Source organism: Aedes aegypti, chromosome 3 (assembly GCF_002204515.2).
Source record: "Aedes aegypti strain LVP_AGWG chromosome 3, AaegL5.0 Primary Assembly, whole genome shotgun sequence".
Lineage (NCBI taxonomy): Eukaryota > Metazoa > Arthropoda > Insecta > Diptera > Culicidae > Aedes > Aedes aegypti.
In genome coordinates this window covers 349,228,811-349,252,832 of record NC_035109.1, presented here as the reverse complement: position 1 = coordinate 349,252,832, position 24,022 = coordinate 349,228,811, and the positions used below count along the sequence as shown (strand labels likewise).

The 24,022-nt window shown below is 40.9% G+C and overlaps 1 protein-coding gene across 1 annotated transcript; it reads left to right on the top strand.

Annotated features, from left to right (window-relative positions):
• Positions 1-630: 630 nt before the first annotated feature.
• On the top strand, positions 631-17,520 carry LOC110678349 (zinc finger protein 227-like). The gene is made up of 3 exons (XM_021851106.1): positions 631-831; positions 1,031-1,157; positions 15,955-17,520. Exons 1-3 carry the CDS (start codon positions 803-805, stop codon positions 16,858-16,860), a joined length of 1,062 nt encoding a protein of 353 aa, XP_021706798.1. The 5' UTR covers positions 631-802; the 3' UTR covers positions 16,861-17,520.
• The last annotated feature ends 6,502 nt before the right edge of the window (positions 17,521-24,022 follow it).

The following is a 24,022-nucleotide window of genomic DNA, read 5'->3' as shown; positions in this document are numbered from 1 at the left end:
CACCAAAGTAATTTTGACAGTCGATCCAGTATCAGCAAACTGTCACTATTTTCCTTGCGGAACAATTGAGCGGAACATTCTTCCGTACGGAAAAATGACAGCTCCATTTGGTTTGCACGGCAGGCGTTATGAAACGTTACAAAAATTCGCTCTACTTGTCAACTGGACAGCTCAAGTAATTTGGACAGCTGAAGTATTTCTCGGCCATTACTTGTTCTATTGTGCATTCAGATTAACTTTAGACCGAAGTTCATAAGAGAAATGAAATATCACCGAAAGTTCGCCGAAGTTCGGCGTCGGCAGTCTACCGAAGTGTTATGCCGACAAAGGCAATCCTTATGCGTCGGCGAAGCACCAAATTAGAATGCCGACGCCGAACTTCGCCGAAGTTTTGACTGCCGAACTTCTAATTGTCACTCGAATTGTCAATATCCTTTTGCACAGTTCTTACGAAGTGGATACTACCCATTACAGAGAAGAGAAAAATTGATCTACGTCCTTGTTTTGACACATGCTTCAATTTCAATTTGTCATTTTCTCCGTGTATTTCCGCGCACTCTGGTGCTCGCTTCAGGGTTGCTTTATCGCTTGGTTTGTTTACCAAACATGTTCGGTAAAATCGGAACCGTCAGTTTTACGTCGTCAAGTCGCGGATGAAACGCTTGCCGTCGCTGGGAAAAATATCGAACACTAGTCTTGTGCGTGGTAATGATCTATGCGAAGAAATTGTGAATTTTTGTGTGAAAATCTCTGAAAACCGTGTCCTTCCGTGCAAGGATCATCAGAAGACCTATCATCAAAAATGGATTACGATGATTTGATGGCCAATTTGTAAGTATGCCCCTAAAACTATGGATTGAAATGTTAGTCGCGTAAGAGGACGCTTTCCGTAGTCAAGGGGGCAGCATTTTTTTGGCAATAGTTTTCTGTAGCAAGCTAAATGAGGTTATAAAATTTAATTAAGGATCGCCACTATTGGCATGACAATTTTGCACATTGTGAAATATAAATGAAATTTCTGTTTTTTCAGGGATCTTTCGATATGCCGATCAATCTGTCGATTGTGTCTCGGGACGAATGGAAGGATGGAAGACCTGTTTTTCAACGAATCTGACGAACATTTAAGCGAGAAAATTTTTCAATGCACTACGGTTCAGGTAAAGCCATTAATTTGTATTTTTTGTATTTGTATATTGACCCGATTTTGTCAGCCCCGGATTTAGTCTACCTCCGCTTTTATTTACCCCCGATTTTAGCATACTTTTTTGCCCGATTTTGTCAGCCTAACATTTATACTTATTTCAATTAGACACGTCTATACTGGCAATATTGGGTGCATAAAGTCAATTATGACCTTGACCAGGTCTATATAATCATCTAAAAACCGAAATTGTTGTGTTGAAATCCTTAATAATTATCCAAGAAACGCATCAATGTTATCTTGGATTACGGTACATAGAAAATGGAAGTGAAAAAACAATGTTTATGGTAACAAAATCATAAAACTAAGTCCTTAAGTTGAAATAAAACTTAAAACAAATCGATTTTTCCCCCGATTTTAGCTCTTTTCCGATTTTGTCGACCCTAAATGCAACATGGGGCTGACAAAATCGGGACAATACTGTATCAGGTCAATATTGAAGAATTTTTGTTTTTTCGATTTAATCGTTCCGAGTTCAGGGCTGGTATCGACTGAAAGTCTTCAAAATTGGAACCGAAAAAGAGACGAGAAAAAGACCAGAATGAAACCATTCAGCAACCAGGAGATAAGAGTTTTTAAGAGGTTTTTCAAATAATCCTACCAGGTTGACACTATTTTAAACAATTTTTAGGAATTCCTCGTGACATTAGGACAAGAACAACTGCTCGTATTATCGTATGTTATTTTCATGATTTTCTTTAGAAATTTCATCAGAAACTACTTCAGATGTTTCTCCAAATATTCTTCCAGATATTACACGGAAGCTTTCTTCTGGTATTCATAAAGTGATTTTTTACGGACTTTCTAAGGATTTTTTTTAAAACTAATGCAAGATGCCTTCAACAATTCGATTAGATTTTTTTTTGAAAATGTCTCCCCAGAAATTACTTTAGAGATTGCAAATTTTCTAAAGTTTCTTTCAGAAATTTCTCAAGGCCAAGTCCTCTATGAATGCATCCATTGCAAAAAAAAAAAACAATGCATTGTTTCTTCCATCGATTCCATCAAGCATTTCATCCAAATTTACTATGAGAATATTTTTCTCCAAGAGTCCAATTTATATTTTTTCCGTATATTAGGACCATCTAAGGAAAACGGCTTGAAAAACATATAAAAACAATGTTTATTAAACTTCTCATAAGATTGATTTGTAGTTTGAACTATCTTCTTTCATATTACGGTTGTATTTTGTCAAAAAGTTTACTTAGAATTCATTGGACACATTTTTGAAAAACCTTACTTTTGTGTGGTTTTTATAAAATAGTTGCTCCTATGGATTCCCCTACTAATTCTGATGATAAAAAAGTTTGCTAGACATAATGTAGAAGAATACTATATATATAACTGAATGATTTGATCAAAAACTGTATAAAAGTCTGATTTGAAATAGTATGTTTTGCTGACATTTCAATAAATCATGCTTCTCAGAACTCCACTTTTCGAACATTAACTTTAAATAAAGTTGAAGAGTTTTAAACAACTCTTTTGTTTTTGGCAGCAAATTTTCAGTTGTCAAAAACGGAACCGTTCCAAAATCGGAACCAATTTTTTAAATTTTATTTTTCAATTATTGATTTTGAAAACATCATGAAAATGTTATTACAGTATTTTTATGGAACCATATGGAATTCAGACTTCTGAATGGACTATATTGAAGCAGATTTCTGTAGGATTAGACTATGCTATAAATCTATAGCCCCGTAATATCAATTGTTAACATACGTTCTACATACTTTTAATCGCATAAATGTCTTCAATTATATTTTTATAAGCTTAATGCACACTATTATAGTTGTGGACCATGTGAAATCAATAATCCCATAAATGACCTTTATCCAATAACTCGATATTTCCTTAAAACTTTGTAAGGATAAAAAACAGTTAAATATAATACTGTGTTCTTTACGTCTTTAATTTAATGAAGTTCAAAATCAGTTTGAGTTTTGGGCCCTAGCGTAAAATAAAAAAATAGGTAGGTTAAGGTGATTATAAAACGAAGCCAAAATTGGAATTTTAAAGTGCACAAGACTGGAGAATCTATCAACAGTTCGCGTTAAAAATCAATCAAATTACTTGCTTGCTGGTGGTGACCAATGGGACAAAATTTTCAACGCGGAACGCTGTTTGGTTCTCAAGTCTTGTGCTCTTTAAAATTTGAGGCGTGGCTTCGTTCTATAATCACCTTAAGAATGGCTCCCATAATTTAATTTTCTGACAAAGTAAAGCATCTCCTAACAATAATTTAATACAGTCAAAAGGGCAAACGAAAACAACTACAACATGATCCATAAATGTGGCTCGTTATTTCGTAGAATACGAAAAAAAGCTTCTTATCATTTTTACTTGTTGTGTTTCATTGAGCTCAATATATGTTATAAACCTACGGAAATTAATATGACTCTGAAGCATGCTGCTAAGAATCCACATATCCCTCCTATAATTCTCAGGATCTCGCTTACTATCCCGATAGAATTTGACATCTTAAGATGCCACTGCGATATTGCTGAAAATGTTCAAGTGTCCTATGAAAATTTTCAAAAGTTTATTATTTTCAGGTTAGCATACTCTCCATATTTTACTGCAAACCTTTTAGAAATTCCCAAGATCAGCATACCGCTAGGAATTTACAGGATACCCTAGAAATTTTGAAAGTTTATTAGGAATCACCTGATTTCGCACAGCATTCCCAATAATCAATTACACATGTTCGGTCACATCGATATCTTCCATTCACTGTATGCTAGGCGCACTCTGCTACAGCAGCAGCGCTGCAGCGTATTTTATTTCACTGTTCCTCCCCCAGCTAGCAGCAAGCAGCCCAATCGATTTTGAATTTGAAAACCCGAGACCCGACCATCTCTATGGGCTGCGTGATGCTAGTCGATCGGTGCATTACAGTATTGTAATGTTACACTCAACCGTTCTACCTCTTCCGTATATAAGGGGCACCTTTTTTGTGTTCAAGTTAGTTGTAAGTTGTTGTAACAGTAGAGTATCCCCCACCGAGCAGGAGCACTACCTCTCGGTGGTGGGCACTAAATCATTCAGCGTAATAGTAGAAGACATTTTCGTTATTTCGTCTGCCCCTTCGGGACCATAAACTACACAACGTAGGGCCTGGTCAACCCTGGACGAAGCAACACATTATCAGGATACCGCAAGAAACCTCTTAGTGTCCACTAGGAATCTCTAGACATCCTCCAAAATCCGTTGAAATTTCTGACATTCCCCCTAAAAACCATGAATCTTCTAAGGATTCTTTAGCGTATAGTTAGGAAACTCATAGACCTAGTCAGTATGAAACATTTTGATAATTTTATGGAACCTGTATCTTTAATTACAAATTTTGAATAGAAAGTTGAATCGTATCCAAAGAAAAAACAAAAGTCTTAATGAATATCTTAACACAATAAATTGCGTTAGTGAATTGCATAAATATTAACGCAATTTATTTTATGAAATTCCTTAAAACTTCAGATACATGACTTTTTGCTTTATTTTTTTCTATTACTGAAGTGTGTTTTTACATATGCAATGTATGTAATTCCATAAAAATGAGAACGGCGAGCTAAAAAAGTGTAACGAAATGGATTGAAACTCTGTCATACACTTTCGTTGCTCTTGTGTCAGTTCTTGTTCTTTGTTCAAAAGGGCAGTTTCCAAATCTATAAAAAAATGGCTAGAGTAAATCATGAAAAAATACATACAGCAATACGAGCAGTGATACTGTCGTAATGTTACGAAGAATTACAAAAAAGAGGAATGTCTGGCTTGATTTTATGATGAAGAATCAAACTCTTATCTACTGGTTTCTATTATTGTTTTTCTGTTTGCTGCTTGGTCTATTTTCGGTCTCTTTTTGGTTCCTGTCTTGTCTTTTTTCAGGCCAGAGGTATCTAAAGTTCCTGTTTCGAAGGCTTTTAAGCACTACCAGCCCTAGAGTGTGATCGAACCAAGGGACCAAATGTAGTACTAGAAGTGGTACCCATTTCAAACCCGACTACTATGTCTCTATTCGTCTCTGATCATATTGTTTCTTAGTTGTTTAACGCATTTTAAGCATTTGCACCAATTTTCAAACAGTTTTTTGTTCCTTTGTCGTTAAAAAATTGTGTTTATTTGAAATATGTTTGTAAATAAGAGAACTACAGAGTAAAGATAAACAGAACTCTTGTTCGACTGAATAAATGGTTGAATGACAAAAAGAATGTTACAATATTTCGTCTTTGATTACACTATAGTATCTTAATAACATAAAAAACGTTTCAAGTAATTGCATCTAATTTGAAATTCCGAATTCTTTAATGTGATTTAAAGTTACCGAAATAATAGACAAAAAGGTATTTTCTTTGTCCTAGTATTGCGGTAAATGCTTTTTTCTCAAAAAGTATAGACATGTACTTCAAAATTCAACATCTATTATGTAACTACATCCGCAATAAATTGATTAAAAATATAGGTTTTTCTTGATGCATCATTTGTATCTGTTCTTCCAATTAAACATTTGTATCTGTTCTAAAGAATTAAACGATTTTGAAAGCTTTTATTTGGTTCAGCTTGGGAATGTCATAAGCTTTCATCATTATTAACAGACAATTTACACCGTCTTCATCTCAAGGCTGCACAGACTGAACGATCACAAACATTAGGCAACGGACATCACGAAACACCCAATAGCCCAATGATGAATTTTTCGTTTGACGAAAAGTTTCCACCGACTGAAGCGGGAATCGAACCCACACTTCATGGCACAATACGCCTAAACGGCTGACACCAATAGGCCTTTGCACTGTTTTGATTTTGTATGGGATTTTGACTTTTACTGGCCTTGTTGTTTACAAATTTCATGAAAGAGTGAAAGGGAGAGGTACATTTTTGTGCAGAGCCCCATAATAGAGATGGTCGGGTTTCACAATTTTCAAACCCGAACCCGACTTATTTTATTTCTTGAAACCCGGACCCGACCCGAACCCGAGACAATAATTGAAAAGCAAACCCGGACCCGACCCGAACCCGAAAAAAATTCGCTGTGTTAACCCGAACCCGACCCGAAACCCGACATATTATTGCAAGAAAACCCCGAATAAAACCTGAGATTGAAAAGATGGTAAATCATCGTTTCTGATGCATAGGGGAGCTTTGAAGTTGTTACTCTGTTCACAATTCTCACCAAACCCAACCTAAACCCGACTCAAACCCGACATTTTGTAAGCCCGAACCCGACCCGTACCCGATAATTTTGTAGCCTTCAAACCCGACCCGAACCCGAACCCGAAAAATTTCAAATTTTCAAACCCGAATCCGACCCGAACCCGTCGGGTTCGGGTTTGGTCGGGTTTTGGGTTTGAAAACCCGAGACCCGACCATCTTTACCCCATAACCAGAGTTGCTTGCAGTCACTGTCCACGCTTGAAATTTGCTGATTTGTACAGGCCGACTGCGATACAATTCAGATCATTCCATGTCGTCACATCAGCATCATGCTGTCTACTCTATCACCAGTGCATTGATGGCGATAGACTATGGATATCACTGATGGGTTATGTTTAGCCTTAAATTGAGAAAGGTACCGTGGGGCAAGTGGGTAATGGAATTCGCATAGTTGAGATTCTTCAAATTCTAGAGACTTTAAATTGAAACAAATGAGGTCGTGTATATTTTTTAGTTTGACTCCCACCAAATATAAGCAGCAGGCTTAAATTGATTTTTATGAAAAATTGAAGAAAAAATATAGAAAAAGTTTTTGAAAAATGTCTCCTTACTTTTCACTTGCCCCAAAAGTGGGGCAAGTGAAAAGTTTACCGTTTTGAACAATAAATTCAAAAACAAACAGTTATATTCACGATTTCTATTAGCTTTAACAATGAACAATAACATAAGTAACATGTAAACAAAGAAAATGTTATTCTTTACACTTGAATATTCTTCTGTTCAGTAATGTTAGTTGAAATGATTCGACAACATTATGACTGCAACATTTCCAATGTTAGTTCTTACATTATAGGACAGCAATTGCATTTCTGCTCTGTAGAATTTCCACCGCTCGTTATTTGTTTTTGAGAAAGTCGGATATGACGTCGGATAACTCTTCGGGAGAAATCAAATGGAATCCTTCAATAACGTATTTAGAATATTTTTTATGTGGATAGACCTATACCCCATTTTTATGTTTTGAACTAGCTTTACATAGACATTCCACGAGATTTCCGTGTGTTCTATAATATTGCAACTTTTCAATCAAAGTCTTCCTTTCAATTGGCTGCCCGAAGTAGACATATTAATATTGTAATGTTTGGCAACATATTTTAGAGAAGTTCCATAATTTCTAACAGCTTTTAACACTATACTCCAGTGTTTCTTGAATTATCAGCACGTTATGTTTTTCTATGATAATTGCGAACCATGTTTACTTATGGCTACTTAAAGAGAAAACACAAATTCAATCTTTAATGATAAAATTTTCACTTGCCCCACCTGATTAGAAAATTGACGGTGTTTCAAGTTGGTTATTTTTAAGTCTATGTCGAATTAATTCTAAAACTTTTTTTATTGCAGTTTGAAACTGTCACAGAGGACAACTAAGAAGTGGTACAGGAAATTATTTTCCGCAACTTTTTTCCACTGAAAATATTAAAATAAGATTGTACGCCGCCAACTTGTTACGGAGTAACAGTTGACAGGTTAACAATTTTCCAATCAAGTTCACATTTCGTACATATTAAAAGTGGTCCTTCGAACCGGATAGCCGGCCTCCGTTGAAAAGTGTATAGTTTTCAATAATTCTTAACTACTACAAATTCAAATTTTAACGGGGCGGTCAAATCTTCGTCTCTTAACTAATTCACTGGTTTTGATATTCTGGCTGGTCGATCGATTGATGATAATCTTCGATTTCGTTGAACCTTCGAACCTGAAGTTATCCGGGATTTCGTTCTGTGGTACTGGTGAGTGTTCGCTTGTTGACTTTGGGATTTGGGGGCCAGTTCATTGATGTCGTTGTCTGGATTCGACAACAACGTCCAATGTGATCGGATGACCACACAGCCGAGCGGTGAATCTCACCGAAGGGGCACAGTTGCGCAGCATGAAACGACAGAAAGCATTAGTTTACGTTTAACAAACGCACGGTACAAACAAAAAAATAACTGCTAAACGCTGTTGGGATTGAGTAACGTTACATATTGGCGAGAACTTCACCATCTTCAGCGGTTGCTAACTGTTGAACGGGAAGAACGCAGACCTTGCTTATTGAACGGTTGAATTCTCCGTCTTTTGTCTTCACTGAAACGACGCGGACGTTTCCGTCGTCACCATGGTAGAGTCGTGTCACACGACCGAGGCACCACCGGAGGGGTGGTAATTTTTCATCCTTCAGGAGTACTAGGGTTCCAACAGAAATATTGTCGCGCTGGCGGGTCCATTTGGTGCGCGGGTGCAGTCCGGACAAATAATCCGTACTCCAGCGCTTCCAAATTCGTCGAACAAATTCTTGCGTCGACTGATAACGACTAAGTCGGTTCTGGGGCACTTGTTCATACGAAGGTTCGGCGGTAGCAACCAAAGGACGGTGGACCAAAAAATGACCCGGTGTAAGTACCTCCAGGTCCTCGGGATCAGTGGTCAGCTGGGTGGCCTGGAGTTCAGACAACTCTCAATCTGGACGAGCAGGGTTTCAAGATCGTCCTTGAAGAGAACGGTAGTTCCGATGGTCGCTTTTAGGTGCTTCTTAAACGACTTAACGGCGGCCTCCCAGAGGCCTCCGAAGTTTGGCGAGCGGGGCGGTATAAACTTGAAATCAATTCCTTCTGCTACACAAAAGGAACTGACGGAATGTTGATGCTGCTGCGATTTGAATTGCGTTAGAAGCTCGGCCAACGCGCGGGATGCGCCTTGAAAGTTTTTCGCGTTGTCGCATTCGATAACGGCCGGTTTGGAGCGTCGGGCAATGAACCGTTTCAGGGCCGAGATGAAGGCGTCCGTTGTTAGATCCGCCACCAATTCGATATGTACCGCCTTGGTGATTAGACACACGAAAATGGCGACGTAGCATTTTACCGGAGGGGACTTACGACCATAATGGCGGTAAAATAATGGTCCGCCAAGGTCAACGCCGGTTTTCAGAAACGGGTAGGTGGGAGTCACCCGTTCGATGGGGAGATCCCCCATTAGTTGCTCCTGGACCGTGGGTTTGCAGCGGTAGCATCTAATGCAATCTTGCACCACCTTGCGCGCCAAGTTGCGTACTCTTAGTGGCCAAAACTGTTCCCGCAAGTTGGCGATCATTAGTTGCGGGCCAGCGTGAAGAAGCTTCTGATGATAGTAGACAACCACCATCTTCGTGAAAGGGTGGTGTGAAGACAAGATCATTGGGTGTTTGCGTGTTTCGGGGACTGATGCGTTGCGTAGACGACCCCCAACCTTCAGGATTCCATCCTCCAGAATCGGTGCAAGGGTTTTTAATTTCGAGTTAGGTTTGACCTCTCCATTAGCGGCTATGGCTTGAATATCTTCCTTCAACGACTCTTGCTGGGATACACGAACCAGAACACTGAGAGCTTCCTTATACTCGGCGGCCAGGAGAAAACCGGTTCGCCGATTAGATGGACTCCGTTGTTTGCAGTTGTGGGAAAACCTCAAAATATACGCCGTCAGAGAAACTAATCCAGTATACGACGAACGCAGACTAAAGATGGGGTTGGGCGTCTGGGCTTGGATCGGTAGTGCTACAACCTTTTCCTCTAATTCGTCTACAGCGAAGTGTTCCAATGTTGGGCGGACTAGGGGAGGCCAGAATCTGTTCGGTTGACTGAGCCACGGTGGACCATTCCACCACGCAGCACAATCCTTGAGTTCCGCCGGCAGCATTCCGCGGGAGATGATGTCCGCCGGATTTTCAACTCCGGGCACGTGCGCCCAAAGCCCACATTCCGTCAGATGTTGTATTTCTGACACCCTTTTCGCCACAAAGGTTTTCCAGCGAGATGGAGTTGATGAGATCCACTGGAGTACTATCATCGAATCGGTCCAGAAAAAGCACTTCATTTGGAGTTTCAGTGCTTCTTGGACCTTCTGAAACAGGTGGCTGAGTAATAACGCCGAAGAAAGTTCCAGCCGAGGCAGACAGATCTTTTTTTGCTTTTTGCTGTTTCCGAGAGGTGCTAGCTTCGATTTAGAGGTTAATAAGCGAACGGATATTTCTCCGCTGGGGGACACGGCACGGATGTAGATGCAGGTCCCATATGCCTTCTCGGAGGCATCACAAAAACCGTGTAATTCGATGACAGTCGGATCGATGATTGGAACAACCCAACGAGGAACGTTGATCGTCTCGATAACTGCAAGTTCGCATCGAAACTGCAGCCAGTTTTGTTGGAGTTCGTCTTCAAGAGGCTCGTCCCAGGAACGTTTGCTTCGCCAGAGTTCCTGTACGAACATTTTGGCAACTACTATCACCGGTCCTATGAAGCCTAGAGGATCAAACAGGCTTGAAGAATCCGAAACAACTTTCCGCTTGGATACACAGATGTCCTGTTTCCATTTTGGAACGTGGAAACCAAAACTATCGGATGCTGGTTCCCATTTCAAACCAAGCGTTTTGATAGAAGCACCGGGATCGAGTCCCCAAAACGGTCCGTTCATTTCGCAGTGTTTCGGGAATATGGGAAAGCATCTCCGGGGAGTTGGACGACCATTTGCGTAGCGGAAACCCAGCAGAGTCCAGCAGCTGCTGAAGTTGTGTACATAACTGCTTGCCAGATTCGATGTCGTTGCTTCCAGTCATAAGATCGTCCATATAGAAGTCTTCTCCAACGACTTCCGCAGCAAGGGGGTATGAAGGACGACCCAGTTTGGACAGTTCTTGCAGACATCGGGTGGCTAGGTATGGCGCCGAGGAGGTGCCATAAGTCACCGTCGAGAGCTCAAAAATGCGGATTGGCTCTAACGGATCTTCTCTCCAAAGAATTCGTTGAAGACATTGATCCGAGGGATGTATCTGGATCTGGCGATACATTTTTTCAATGCCCGCAATAATAACGTACCGATGAGTTCGCCATCGCAGAATCAGCGAGAATAGGTCTCCTTGCACCACTGGACCCACCATTAGGGCGTTGTTCAAAGAAATGCTGGTATCCGTGACGCAGGACGCGTCGAAAACCACGCGAAGTTTGGTGGTGACGCTATCGGGACGCTCTATGCAATGGTGTGGCAGATAATATGGGCGATATGGTGTGGGTTGACTGACATCTATTACTTCCTTCATATGCCCCAACGATTGGTACTCCTCGATGAAAGCGGAGTAAGCAGCCTTCAGTTGGGGTTTGGCTTGCAAGCGGCGTTCAACGGAGAGGAAGCGGCGTTTTGCAATTTCATACGAATCTCCCATCAACGATAGGACGGACAATTTCTTTGGAAGTTTGACTACAAACCGACCGGAGTCAGTTCTCGTGGTGGTAGCTACAAAGTGAGCCTCGCAATTCGATTCTTCTACCGACATAGTGCTGGAAGACCGACAGGATTCCAGTTCCCAAATCTGGACAGCTGTTCATCGAGACTCTGCGTACTGCAAACGTGAACGACGCTAACAATTTCTGGGTCTGGTCGACTATTTCCGACCCTACCGGAAACAACCCAACCGAGCAAGGGTATTTTGCAGCACCGGTCTGCCGGGGGCAAGGACGGAGCACCGGTCTGCCGGGGGCAAGACGAGAAGCAAATCATAGTAAGCATCCACTCCCAATAATCATGTCTACAGGTGCGGGTTGGTGGAATTTGGGATCAGCCAGTATAACGTCCGTAGGCCAATTCCAATCAGCGACGTCAATGTTGTTCGAAGGAAGTTCCCGTGTGACAGCCTTTAACACGTGAAACTTCAATGGAGTACGGTAACTGCAACAATGAGACTGGATGTGGACCACGATGAAATGGGTGGAAGTGGTAGAGGATTGTCCAATTCCACCGACGCTGTGATTTTCCTTGACCTTATGCACCTGCAATCGTTGAGCCAAACTTTCGGAGATGATGTTCAGCTGCGATGCAGGATCAAGCAAAGCTCTAGCCCAGATGATGTTCTTCGCAGAATCGATGACCTTCACGAGCGCCGTCTGCAGCAACACGGTTGATGGGATTCGGCGGACGTTGGCAACCAAGGAGGTAGAGCAATGGCTGAGTGAACTTGTGGAAGGCGTAGGATCGACAGCGAGGGTTGATTGCGAGGAAGTCTGATTTGCGTTTGAAGATATAGTTGGAGCGATCTGAGATTGAGTTTGATTTGTGGTGGGTTGGCTTGGATTCGGTTTGGAAACCGGTGGTTGGGGAGGATTGCGATTGGGAGCTTGTTGGTGGAGCATCGTGTGATGCTTTTTGACTACAGACACGGCAGGCACCAGATGAACAGTTTCGCACTTGATGATCAGCGGACAGGCAATTTATGCAGAGAGACTTTTTCTTCACCAAATCGTATCGTTCAGACACGGAAAGCTTGCGGAACGCATCGCATTTGAACGGAGAGTGGGCAGACTGACTACATAAACAGCAAGGTTTCGAGGAAGAACTGACTATGGAGTGCACGCTGCTGGCCTTGAACTTTTGCACTCTAGTTGGATCAGATCGGGGAGGATCAGAGGCGCGCGGTTTCCCAGGCGCGATTGACTGAAGCACCATGCAATGGGAACGAAGAAAATCAATCAGCTGCTCATATTTGGGAACGTCTGTCGATTTGTGATGATTCTCCCATTGCTTCAGCGTTGCTGTGTCGAGTCGAGAACACACGATGTGAGCAAGTAAGACACTCCAACCCTTGGTGTCGATATTCATCTTCTCAATCATCTGGAGGTTACGTTCGAAGTCGTCGATAAGACGAGAGAGGGATTCATAACATTCCCGCTTCAAAGGTTCCACGGAAAGAAGCGAATCTAAGTATGTTTTCACCACTAACTTTTTGTTATCGAAACGCTTTGTCAAAGACTGCCAAGCAACAGCATAGTTGGCATCTGTGATGTCGATAGATTCGACCACCCGCTTAGCTTCCTTGGTCAGTGATGCGACAAGATAGGAAAATTTGTCCACGTCAGAAAGATTGGGATTAGAATCAATGAGACTCTTGAACGTGTCTCTAAAGGTCAGCCACTCCGTGACTGAGCCATCGAAAGACGGAAGCTTGACTTCAGAAGCTTAATCCGAGCCATTTGATTCGTGCGATTGGGAATCGAACCACTGAAACCTTCGCCAGCACTGGTGGATGGTATCGCATTCGCATTTCGTTCCGCATTGACGAGGAAACCCTTCACCTGCACGTAGATCTTCTCGAATTGATCACGTGAGGCTCGACTGATCTTATCTGCCTCATCCGCTGTAGGTGAATCTTCATCCTGCAGCAAGTCTATTTCCAGCCGAATTTTCAAAAAGTTCTCAAAAATTCCCTCCAAACGATCCATCCAACCCGCGATCCGACCCCTATCCCGCGCTTCATCATAGCCATCAATAAATTTAGCCACGTTGTTCAACGTATCGAAGCAAAAACGTTCTTGCTTTGTCAATGCTCGCAAGTCCGGAGCCATTGTTGCACTTCAAAAGAACAAAAGAAAGCGCTCTAAATTGTGTAGAAATATCGCAATCTGTGTCGCAGATAGTTGTCGGAATATGCAGTTCTCAAACCACCAACAGCTTTGTTTGCTCACGAGAAATGTTTATCCACCACCTCGTGTTAATATGGTTCGCAATACCATCAACGACTGCACTCAAATCTCTAAAAAATGCTCTAAATCTTTCTGCTCTGTCCGATACGATGGTACTCAATTTGCGAAAAGGGTTAGTCGCATGCTTCTACTCGCTTACCTCTTCAATCGGCGGGAGGTGCGGCGATCGGCCGCGGGGATCGGCCTTTGTTGCTACGGCTATTATCTGCGATTCTATTGTGCGGACCCAAGCCACGCTATCTGTTGAGCACGCGGTCGACTCAAACCACGTGTTGGCGTCACACTCACTTGGTTGCTGGTGCACTTTCACTATTCTGTTTTCCGATCGAAGCGGTTATCACTTTTGCACGATTTCTTTTGGCGTTCCGTTTGTATAAAGAACGTTCGTATTCGACACTAATCACGATCACTCTGCTCGCTTAGCGTTCACGGCGCGCACGAACGGCACCGTACGATCACCACCGATAACGTTACAGAAAGACCGACGCGAAACTTCTTCTACCGTGACACCGAATCCGTGAACTCACGGTCTGCTTTTTTCACGACAAGCACTTAGCACTGACGCGAACCGAAAACTACGAATATACCGAGGCCAATCGATCCGGCTCGAAGGACCACTTTTAATATGTACGAAATGTGAACTTGATTGGCTCGGTATCGGATTTGGAAAATTGGGGTTTGTTAGGCGAAAAGAAACGATGTTCTTAGTTTGACGGTTTTTATTCGACTGACTATTCTATACTAGTTATACAATACGCTAAGGACCAGATGGAGAATACGAGAGAGATCCTATTGGTATGGTTTCGCTCACGCTATCAGATGGATAGGTGATAAGAGAGACAATAGATACTGTTTTACATTAGGGTGATTCATAATTATGCTTATTCTTAACAGACAGGTTAACAATTTTTCGCTCTATTATACAATAATGGCTGAAAAATTTCAGAAATTTCTTACCTATCGTAATGTTCTCAATTGCCTCGAAGGTTTACGCATAAGTTTGAAACATTAATTCTCATATTCAGTAAAATATATCAATTGTTTTCACTTACCCCATTTACCCACTTGCCCCGCGGTACCTTAAATAAAATGGCATTTTGTCAGTACAATATTCATGATAGTGGTGCAGATGGATTGAAACTGTGTGTTGGTCACTGAAAAACATTAATAGCGTGGATAATTACCACGTGATCACTCATTCTGCCGTGATTATGATCTAGAGTGCGATGTCGCATCACTGCTGTTGGTTGTCAGATCAAAGTGATATTGATAGTTTGCAACTGATATTGATAGTTTAAGGACATCAGCTGTCAGCTGATATGATTGATATTGTGCAACTCTGCCCATAACCGCACGGCCACAAAGCCTACTTATCAATAATATCCATACGAAATTGAGTTTTCGATTAATAATGGGGTTTTTATTGTTATACCGCAATAATAGGGAATGAATACCGCAATAATGGGCAAGTTACCCTAGGGATAATTAGTTCGAAATAGATTATTTCAATTTTCTTTTAGAGAAATGTCTGGAGCAACTTCATAAAAACACCACAATAGATCAATTTAATGGTCACAGTGATATCAAAGGAAAAAAAAACTTCATAAGGAGTTCCTTGTCTAATTTCTGGAGACATCGTACATTACTCTATACATTTTCACATCGACATTCCTCTATACATTTTCTTAGATAATCTCTTAAGTAACATTTTAAGCAATTCCTGGAAGAAACCGTGGATGATTTTTTTCCAGAGTAAATCTGGTATAAACCCTTGTGGATTTTATTAGAAAAACTCCTGTACAAAGTGAAGAATCGGCGGATCCTGGAAGAATCCTTTGGATTTTTTATAGTAATTTTTGTTAAAAAAGAAAACTAATATTTTTTATAGAATATTCTGGAATAATTCCTCTCAGTATCTCTTGACAAATCGTTGGGAGAATTTCTGAACGAATTCTTGAGAAAATTGGTATGTAAATCTCTGGAATTGCTAGAGATCCCTCGTCTATGGAAACAGACTTGCTATCATCCCTTTGATTTGAGTTCATATTTTATTTTCAGATGGTGCCTGCCAACGGAATAATTTCATCAATCTGCTCGATGTGTAAGCAGAGACTCACGGAGTTGTACCAATTCAGAGAACAATGCATGAGATGCGAAGAAATATTCCAAAGTAAAGTTGAGAAGATGGAAAACGTGACCATCGAGGTGGAGCCGGATATATTTGGATTGCACAGTGACGACGAGAATGGCGAAAGCTACATCAGTGCAGGATCGATTGATATCAAGGATGAACCTGAATGTTGGAATGGGATGGATTTTGAAGATGCCATGGGTGTCAATGGGGGAGCTTTTCTAATTAAGTCCACCTCACACGTAGACCAGGAAGTGGAAGATGATTCTTTCGTCGAAAATCACGATGATAGTAATGACAAATTTGATAAACTTTATACCTTGACACCTGCCGAACTGGATCTCAAATCGTTGGTGGTGTACATCAAAGACAAAAAGCATTGGAAATGTCCTCATTGTGAGAAATACTTCAACCAGTCAGGTAACCTAAAGTCTCACATCAATACACATACCGGTTATAAACCGTACACATGTAACCTTTGTCATCGGTCCTTTGCCCAGAAAAGCAATCTCAACTATCATATGAGGGCCTCACACGATCCTCAACGTCCATTCAAGTGTAACGAATGCGATCGGGCATTTACCTCGATGGACCAGATGGTGGCGCATCTCAAGAGCAAACACGTGCAGCGACCCACAAACCCAAACCGTAGCATTCCGCCGAAAAAGCACCACTGCCCGTACTGTGGCAAAGGCTTCTCGCAAAGTTTCAACCTCAAACTGCACGTCAATACGCACACTGGCGAGCGGCCCTACAAGTGCGATATCTGCGGAAAAAACGTTCACCCAGCGAAGCAATCTGAATGTGCACACGAACAAGACTCACAAGGATAAGGTGCAACCGCAGGAACAGCCACAGGAACAACAACCGGAAACGATATTGTCGTGAGATAAGAGAAGGAAAATGCTTCCCATTGCCATTGATTGTATTAAGGAAAACAAAGTTTTATAGACATAGAAAAAGGAAATGCGTGTACTGGTGCATTTGTTTGATTTTGTGCTGAGGCATCACATTGACAAAAAATATAGAGAGTGTATCCTTCAGATACTAGTACAAATGTGACATTTTAGGTAGAGGATATCTCAAGCAAAATGCTTGGTCGTTAAGGATTGCAATCATAAAAAATGCTCGAAAAACTCCCAATACCTAAGAACAACTGGGTATTACAGTAACATTGACGATATACTAAATATGAATAAGATAGAAAAAAGTAAAAACACGATGAATGCCAAGTAGGTACTCATAGACTACTCAGGTATGTAGAAAAATCTCCAAAGTAAATTTTAGATTAAAAAAAATATAAATACAATAAGGGCATTGAATAGTGAACGAGTAAAATATTTTAGTATATCGATACCTAACTTAATTCAAACCTTTAAATTACAATTCACTGATTTCAAAGGTTTTTGCTTGACCCTTATCTTTTAATATATTTTTCATTTTTAAAGTGTATAAAACCTTCATTTATAATGAATAAAGAAAAAAGAACCAGATAATTCGTAGTTTCAATTTTTTTTCCAATGAAATAGGCCTCACCGCACTTAACCGGTTTCAATAATTTCTTCAGAACTTCAGTTGCTAAAACAGGTCAGAGGAACTTCGGAATGTCCATGTGGTCGTAGTTATTCCGATGGGTCACTTGGTCAGGTTGGGTTAATAGGAGTTTTTGTTAGCTGTGATTTTGTACCCCGCAGGTACGCAGATTGCAAGTTACATGTAGTTTCCGGAATCGGCTATGATGGGGCCACTATATCAACGTATTATTTTTTTTAGAAAAATGCATCAATGTGAACCTTTTGAGAAATGATTGAATTGAATAAGAATGTTGCCTGCATTTGATTGATCATGTAACCGTATTTTTTTAATTCTCCGGGGCACTTATAATTTACTTTAAGAGGGCTAATTTGTGTCTAAACATCTAAGCCAAGCTTATGAAAACGCATTTTTGAGAACGATGATGTTTGATAGGTATCTACTTTTCGAGGTATTGTACGCTTTAATATCCAACAACGCTATAACAATTTCTGGTGGCCATATCATGTCATAATGTTTGTTTCAACACTCGAAATATTTACAAAAATATACAAATTTGTCTTTTGTCATAAAAAGCTTATAATTTAGGCAGTTTTCAATTAAGGGGGCAGGATCCGTCATTGATTTCGCAATTTTCAAAAGCAGTTTTTTTAGAAAATTTACAGGAAAATGTGTTCACTGTACTCTATTCTCCAACCAAAACACAGTGGACACATTTTTCATCGAATTATTTTTTTTATTTTGAACGGAAAAACTGCTTTTGAAGTTTCGACGAAGACGATGATTACAATGACGGAGCCTAGAACGTTAAGGCTATAAGACAACTATGTTCCTAATTGCTTGATGAGCAAGTTGTTTAGTAAGTTGCGATGTTTCAGTTGACATTCAGGCTTCATACACAACAGACGTGTATCGGATCGAGTGAAAACATCCCTATTGTTTTTCTGCTAATCGGACAGGGTCCGAAAGGCTTTCCTAGTTAGTTTTTCGTGGAAGCGACAAGATTATTCCCTCCAGAATGTCTGGATACCGTAAAAACTCGTTCGTCATCGACTTCAGCGTTATGCCAGTTCGACCCAAGCTGAACATAGTCCAGGATTTCATCTTCTCAAAGATGTCTCTTGACATGAGTGTTGTCAAAAACCTCCAGACGAGTATCACCAAATCTCAAGTCATAATTGAAGTTGACTCTGTGGCTACAGCAGACAGCATCATAGCCCAGCATAACTCGAAACATTCGCTCGAGCATGACCAACAGCTGTATCCAATCCCGGTACACTCTGCTGATAGCGCCATTGAGGTTAAGGTGTACGACTTGCCCCCCCAAATGCCGAACCATCTCATAGCATCGCACTTCTCGATCTATGGAAAAGTCCTGTCAGTGAGGAACGATGTTTGGAAGGAATACTTCCCAGGAATTCCAAATGGGGTAAGGATCCTTCGTATGGAGATTCAGAAGCCAATACCTTCCTACGTTCCTGTGTCCGGTGAAATGGCGTATGTTCTGCACATAAATCAAGTGAAAACCTGTAAGCACTGTACACAAAAGGTTCACATCGGTAAGTCGTGCTCTGCTGCCAGGAAGGAAACTTCAAACCAGAGCAATCCGGGTCAAACTCTTGCTGAAATCGTTAGCAATGCTCGTAACACAGAAGACGAAAATGAAGCTACCGTCGATAATATGGATTCAGCTGAATCAGCGGATGAATCGGACGTAGAGGAGCCCTCACCAAAACCTGAAACCGTGCTGGAGAACGAATCGAATAAAACCAATTCCAAAACAACGCCAGCATCAGCGAATGCATCCAGAGCCACCAGTTCCAAACCGACCGTTGCAGTGCACGATTCGGAACACGATCAATTAGGAGGACGTAAGCGACCGATTTCACCAAAGCTTCCAGAACAGGATAATCCAAGAACTCTACGCAGATCAAAGTCTCAGCGTCAACACTCCAAGTGATGTTCGTCTTTTTTTTTCTCAATGGTAAGCATATACGACAGTGTATGTCCTGCCGAAGCAACAAACGATACTGCCGTCCTAAGAATTATATCATCTTTATTAGAAAAAGTCATCCCAAATGCACCACATCAGCCAGTTCCACGCAACCCGTTCAGTCGACGAAACCATACCACATCGTTGGAGCACCGTTTTTCTCCCAAAGGTAAAAGCTTCAGTATATGTCTTGTCGAAGCGTCTCTCGATACTGCCATCCTGAAAAAAATGTCCTTTTCATCAGTGTCCTCCCAGCCAAATATGAAAATACGATCCTACCTACGATATATGATACCAGCATTGCCGCTCGTGCCTTCTGAAGTCATCTCTGGAGCACAGTATTCTTCTGAAGGTAAAAAGCATAGTATATGCCTTGCCGGAGTGTCGTCAGGTACTGCCGCCCCTGAAAAAATCTTTCCAACACCCACAGCAAAATCGGTTTTGCTAACGACGTCCAAATCCATCATCAACCAGTGCCGCCAAAAGATGCAGGAAACAACGTTATCGACGACTCTTCAGTATCGAATGGTTCAACGGTCTGTTATTGGCAATCCCAATATTTATAACGGTAGGATACACAAACATGAGGTGAGCGTATCGTTAAACAATCATGCCTGTATGGCAAATACTGTCAAGCGTGGTAACCAGAGTAGAAATCAGATACATAGAACGTTAGAGAGAATGAGCTCCGTTTCGACTAGGCAAATCAGTGGTTTCGATATTAATGCTAGTCCATGATTAAAACGAAAATGGATTTCTTAAGTTATCATTTAGCGAGTGTTAACATCAACAACATTACTAATCAAACAAAGTTAGATGCTCTAAGTTCCTTTCTACGGTTGAATGACGTAGATATCGCATTTCTCCAGGAAGTTGAAAATTCCTCCATTCAACTCACTGGTTATACACTCATCTTCAATATCGATTCTCGCAAAAGGGGTGTTGCTTTTGCGCTCAGACCAAATATTGAGTATACCTCAGTAGAACGCTCTCTGGATGGTAGACTAATCACTTTGCGACTGAAGAATGGTGTCACTTTGTGCAACATTTATGCTCCTACTGGAAGTCAAGGCGGGAGTAGTCGGGAAGACTTTTTCAACATGACATGTGCTTATTATCTGAGAAATTGCAACGGAACTATAATTTTGGGCGGTGGCTTCAACTCTGTTGTGAATCAAAGAGATGCTACTGGAACAACTCCACGGAGTAATATGACATCTAGGCTTATGACTTCATTGAATGTTATCGATGTGTGGCGATTCCTGCGGCCGAATGATATTGATTATACCTTCTTGCGTGCTGGTTCTTGCTCAAGGCTCGACAGATTCCTTCTATCCAGATCATCTACTGGTTGGCTGCGTACAATTAACCATGTAGTTAATTGTTTCAGTGATCACAAAGCAGTTATCATGCGAGTGGTGCTACCAATAACAGGTCCCCCGGTTGGAAAAGGTCTTTGGCGTTTGAACTCACATGTGTTGGATGATGAGGAGACTCTATCTCTTCTTCAGCTCAAGTGGCGCTCCCTTGTAAGGCAGCAAACAAATTATCGGTCTTAGTCATCTTGGTGGTTGAATCTAGCAAAACCCAAAATTTCCTCCTTTCTTCGATGGCGGACATCCTTACAACTTCAGGATAATCGTAATGCAATGAATTTATTGTATGGTGAACTAGCAAGAACATATCAGTTGTATGTCAACGATTCTTCGCAGTTATCTCGAATCAATCGCATCAAAAGTATCATGCTGTTAAAGCAACGCGAATCCACCAGTAATTGGCGGCAAATGAATGAAACATTTTTACAAGGTGAACCAACTGCGCTTTATCATCTGTCTGAGAAGAACTACAAACGATCAAGAACATTGATACGCGAATTGGAGATAGAGAACAGTAATGTTGTCAATGATGGAAATCAAATTGAACAGCATGTTGTCTCATACTTTGAAAACCTATTTCAAGAAAATAATCACACGCAGACAACCAACAACTTCGTACCTTCGCTTCGTATTCCAAATAACAACGATCATAATGGAAAATTGATGGACCTCATTGAAGCCGACGAAATATACCAATGTATTAAAAACAGCTGCTCACGCAAATCACCAGGGGAAGACGGACTGCCCAAAGAGTTCTATATGAAATGTTGGAACATAATTCACAATGAATTTACTCTAGTTTTGAACGATTTCATGCAAAATCTAAACGTCGAATCCAAGCTTATGAACGGGATCGTTGTTTTGGTGAAAAAAAAGGGGAACAGCAAAACAATCAAAGGGTATCGTCCAATAACACTTTTGAACTTTGATTACAAAATCCTCACAAGAATTCTAAAACGTAGAATGACACCATTGATGGATTTGGTCCTGTCAAAGCATCAAAAATGCTCAAAACCACAGAGCAACATTTTCCAGGCTACAGGGAAAATATTAGACAACATTGCTTCCCTTAAACACTCAAGACAGACCTCTATGCTGGTATCTTTCGACCTTGACCATGCTTTTGATAGGGTTAAGCACAGTTTCCTGTTTCAAACCATGCAGCGTATGAATTTCAATGAGCAAATCATAACATTTCTTCGTCGTATCATGTCCAATACCTGCTCAAGGGTACTTATAAACGGAAAGGTGTCACGTCAAATTCAGATCAGTCGTTCGGTGAGACAAGGAGACCCTCTGAGTATGTTCCTGTTCGTTATATACATGCAGCCCTTGATTGATAAGATCGTTGATTCTGGATATGCCGGAGATGCTTTCAATGTGTATGCAGATGACATAAGTATCTTTGTGCCTGACTATCATACGCTACAACAAGTTGTGCGCATCATTGATGATTTTCGAGAAGTCTCAGGAGCAGTTTTAAATCTGCAAAAAACGTTCGCATTGAAAATAGGGAACGTACCATCACCAGGCCCTCTCCAGTGGTTGAATTTCACAAATTCCCTTAAAGTTCTTGGAATATATTATTCCGACAAGGTCAAAGAGACTATGGACAATACTTGGACAAATGTAATTAAAAATTTGAAATGGCGGTTATGGATGAGCAAAGTCCGGTCACTCAACCTGATTCAAAAAGTTATTCTGTTGAACACCTTCATATCATCGAAATTGTGGTACACTGCTTCAACGCTTCCGCTGCCAAAAAAATTCGAACTTCAAATTCTAAAAGAGTATCGGAACTTCCTTTGGATCGGTGGGAAAAATCATATTGCCTTAGGAACTCTATTTCTGCCAAAGATTCGTGGTGGATTGAATCTTCACAGCCCAGGATTAAAATCGACGTCTTTGATAGTAAACAGGATTCTTCAAAACTTGTACAACCTTCCTTTTCTACGAAGCTGGCTGAATGCGGAAAATATCCTGCATATTCCGGCTGCTTATCCACAAGTTAAGGTTTTTGCTTTGGAAGTGGCCACACTTTCACAAGAAACCATTATACAGCACAGTTCATCATCTATCTACAAAGAACTACTTCAGGATATAAGGGACCCTGCAGTGTTCGTCAGAAATCGTCCATGGAGAGTAATATTCAAGAACGTTTTGGATCATCGGATTGTTTCTGGAAATCGATCTATATGGTACACAGCGGTTCATGGGAGAATTATTACCAACGAAATGCTGTTTAACCAAAATCGTCGAACTTCTCCAAATTGCCTAAGATGTCCAGGAATCACTGAAACAGCTGAGCATAAGTTTTTCGAGTGTCAACCAGGCATGGGAAAAGTCATTCATTCACGTTCTTCTTTATGAATCCGTTCGGTGCGTTGTCAGGCTCATACTGTTCATTCGCAGTCGCATGATTCCTCTCCCAATGGAACACTACGACTCTAAATACAGATGAACTACCGAAAGAATGAGCACAGCGAATGACTAACGCAAAAAGCAATGAATCAAAGCGATCGTAGTTCGGGTGTTTGTTTTGGATCGCAGGATTGTCGCTCGAACATTCACAAGTGATTCAATTCTTGGTTCGCAACTGAATGCGAAATTGCATTCATTCTTTCGATCCATAGCATTGCTGTTTGATTCCGCAAGTTGTGCAGCTGATGGTGCGTTACACGCATAGCTGGTGGAGATGGTCGGGTTCGGGTTTGAAAATTTTATTTTGTTCAGTTTTTGGAGCGGGTCGGATTTGAAAGACTAAAAAATAAATATCGGGTAATGGTCGAACTCGGACTTGAAAAATGTCGGATTGTAGTCGGGTTTGGTAAACATTATCTACAATCCGAACGCGTCTTTATTCATCAGAAACGATGAATGCATAAACCATTTTTTCAAAATCAATTTTTATTAGGGTGTTTCTTCCAAAAGCAAATCGGGTTCATGTTTAAACACTGGCATATTTTCGGTTTCGGGTATGGTCTAGGTTTGGTAATCAATTATTGTCTCGGGTTCGGGTCGGATACGGGTTTGAAAAAATAAAATAAGGGATGGTACACAAATTATGTCACGCTAAATTTCTACTTTTTTGAC

Coding starts and splice junctions, on each gene's coding strand:
- LOC110678349 (XM_021851106.1), top strand. CDS start 803: ATGGATTACGATGATTTGATGGCCAATTT. Junction 832..1,030: donor GATGATTTGATGGCCAATTT/GTAAGTATGCCC, acceptor CTGTTTTTTCAG/GGATCTTTCGATATGCCGAT. Junction 1,158..15,954: donor TTCAATGCACTACGGTTCAG/GTAAAGCCATTA, acceptor TTTTATTTTCAG/ATGGTGCCTGCCAACGGAAT.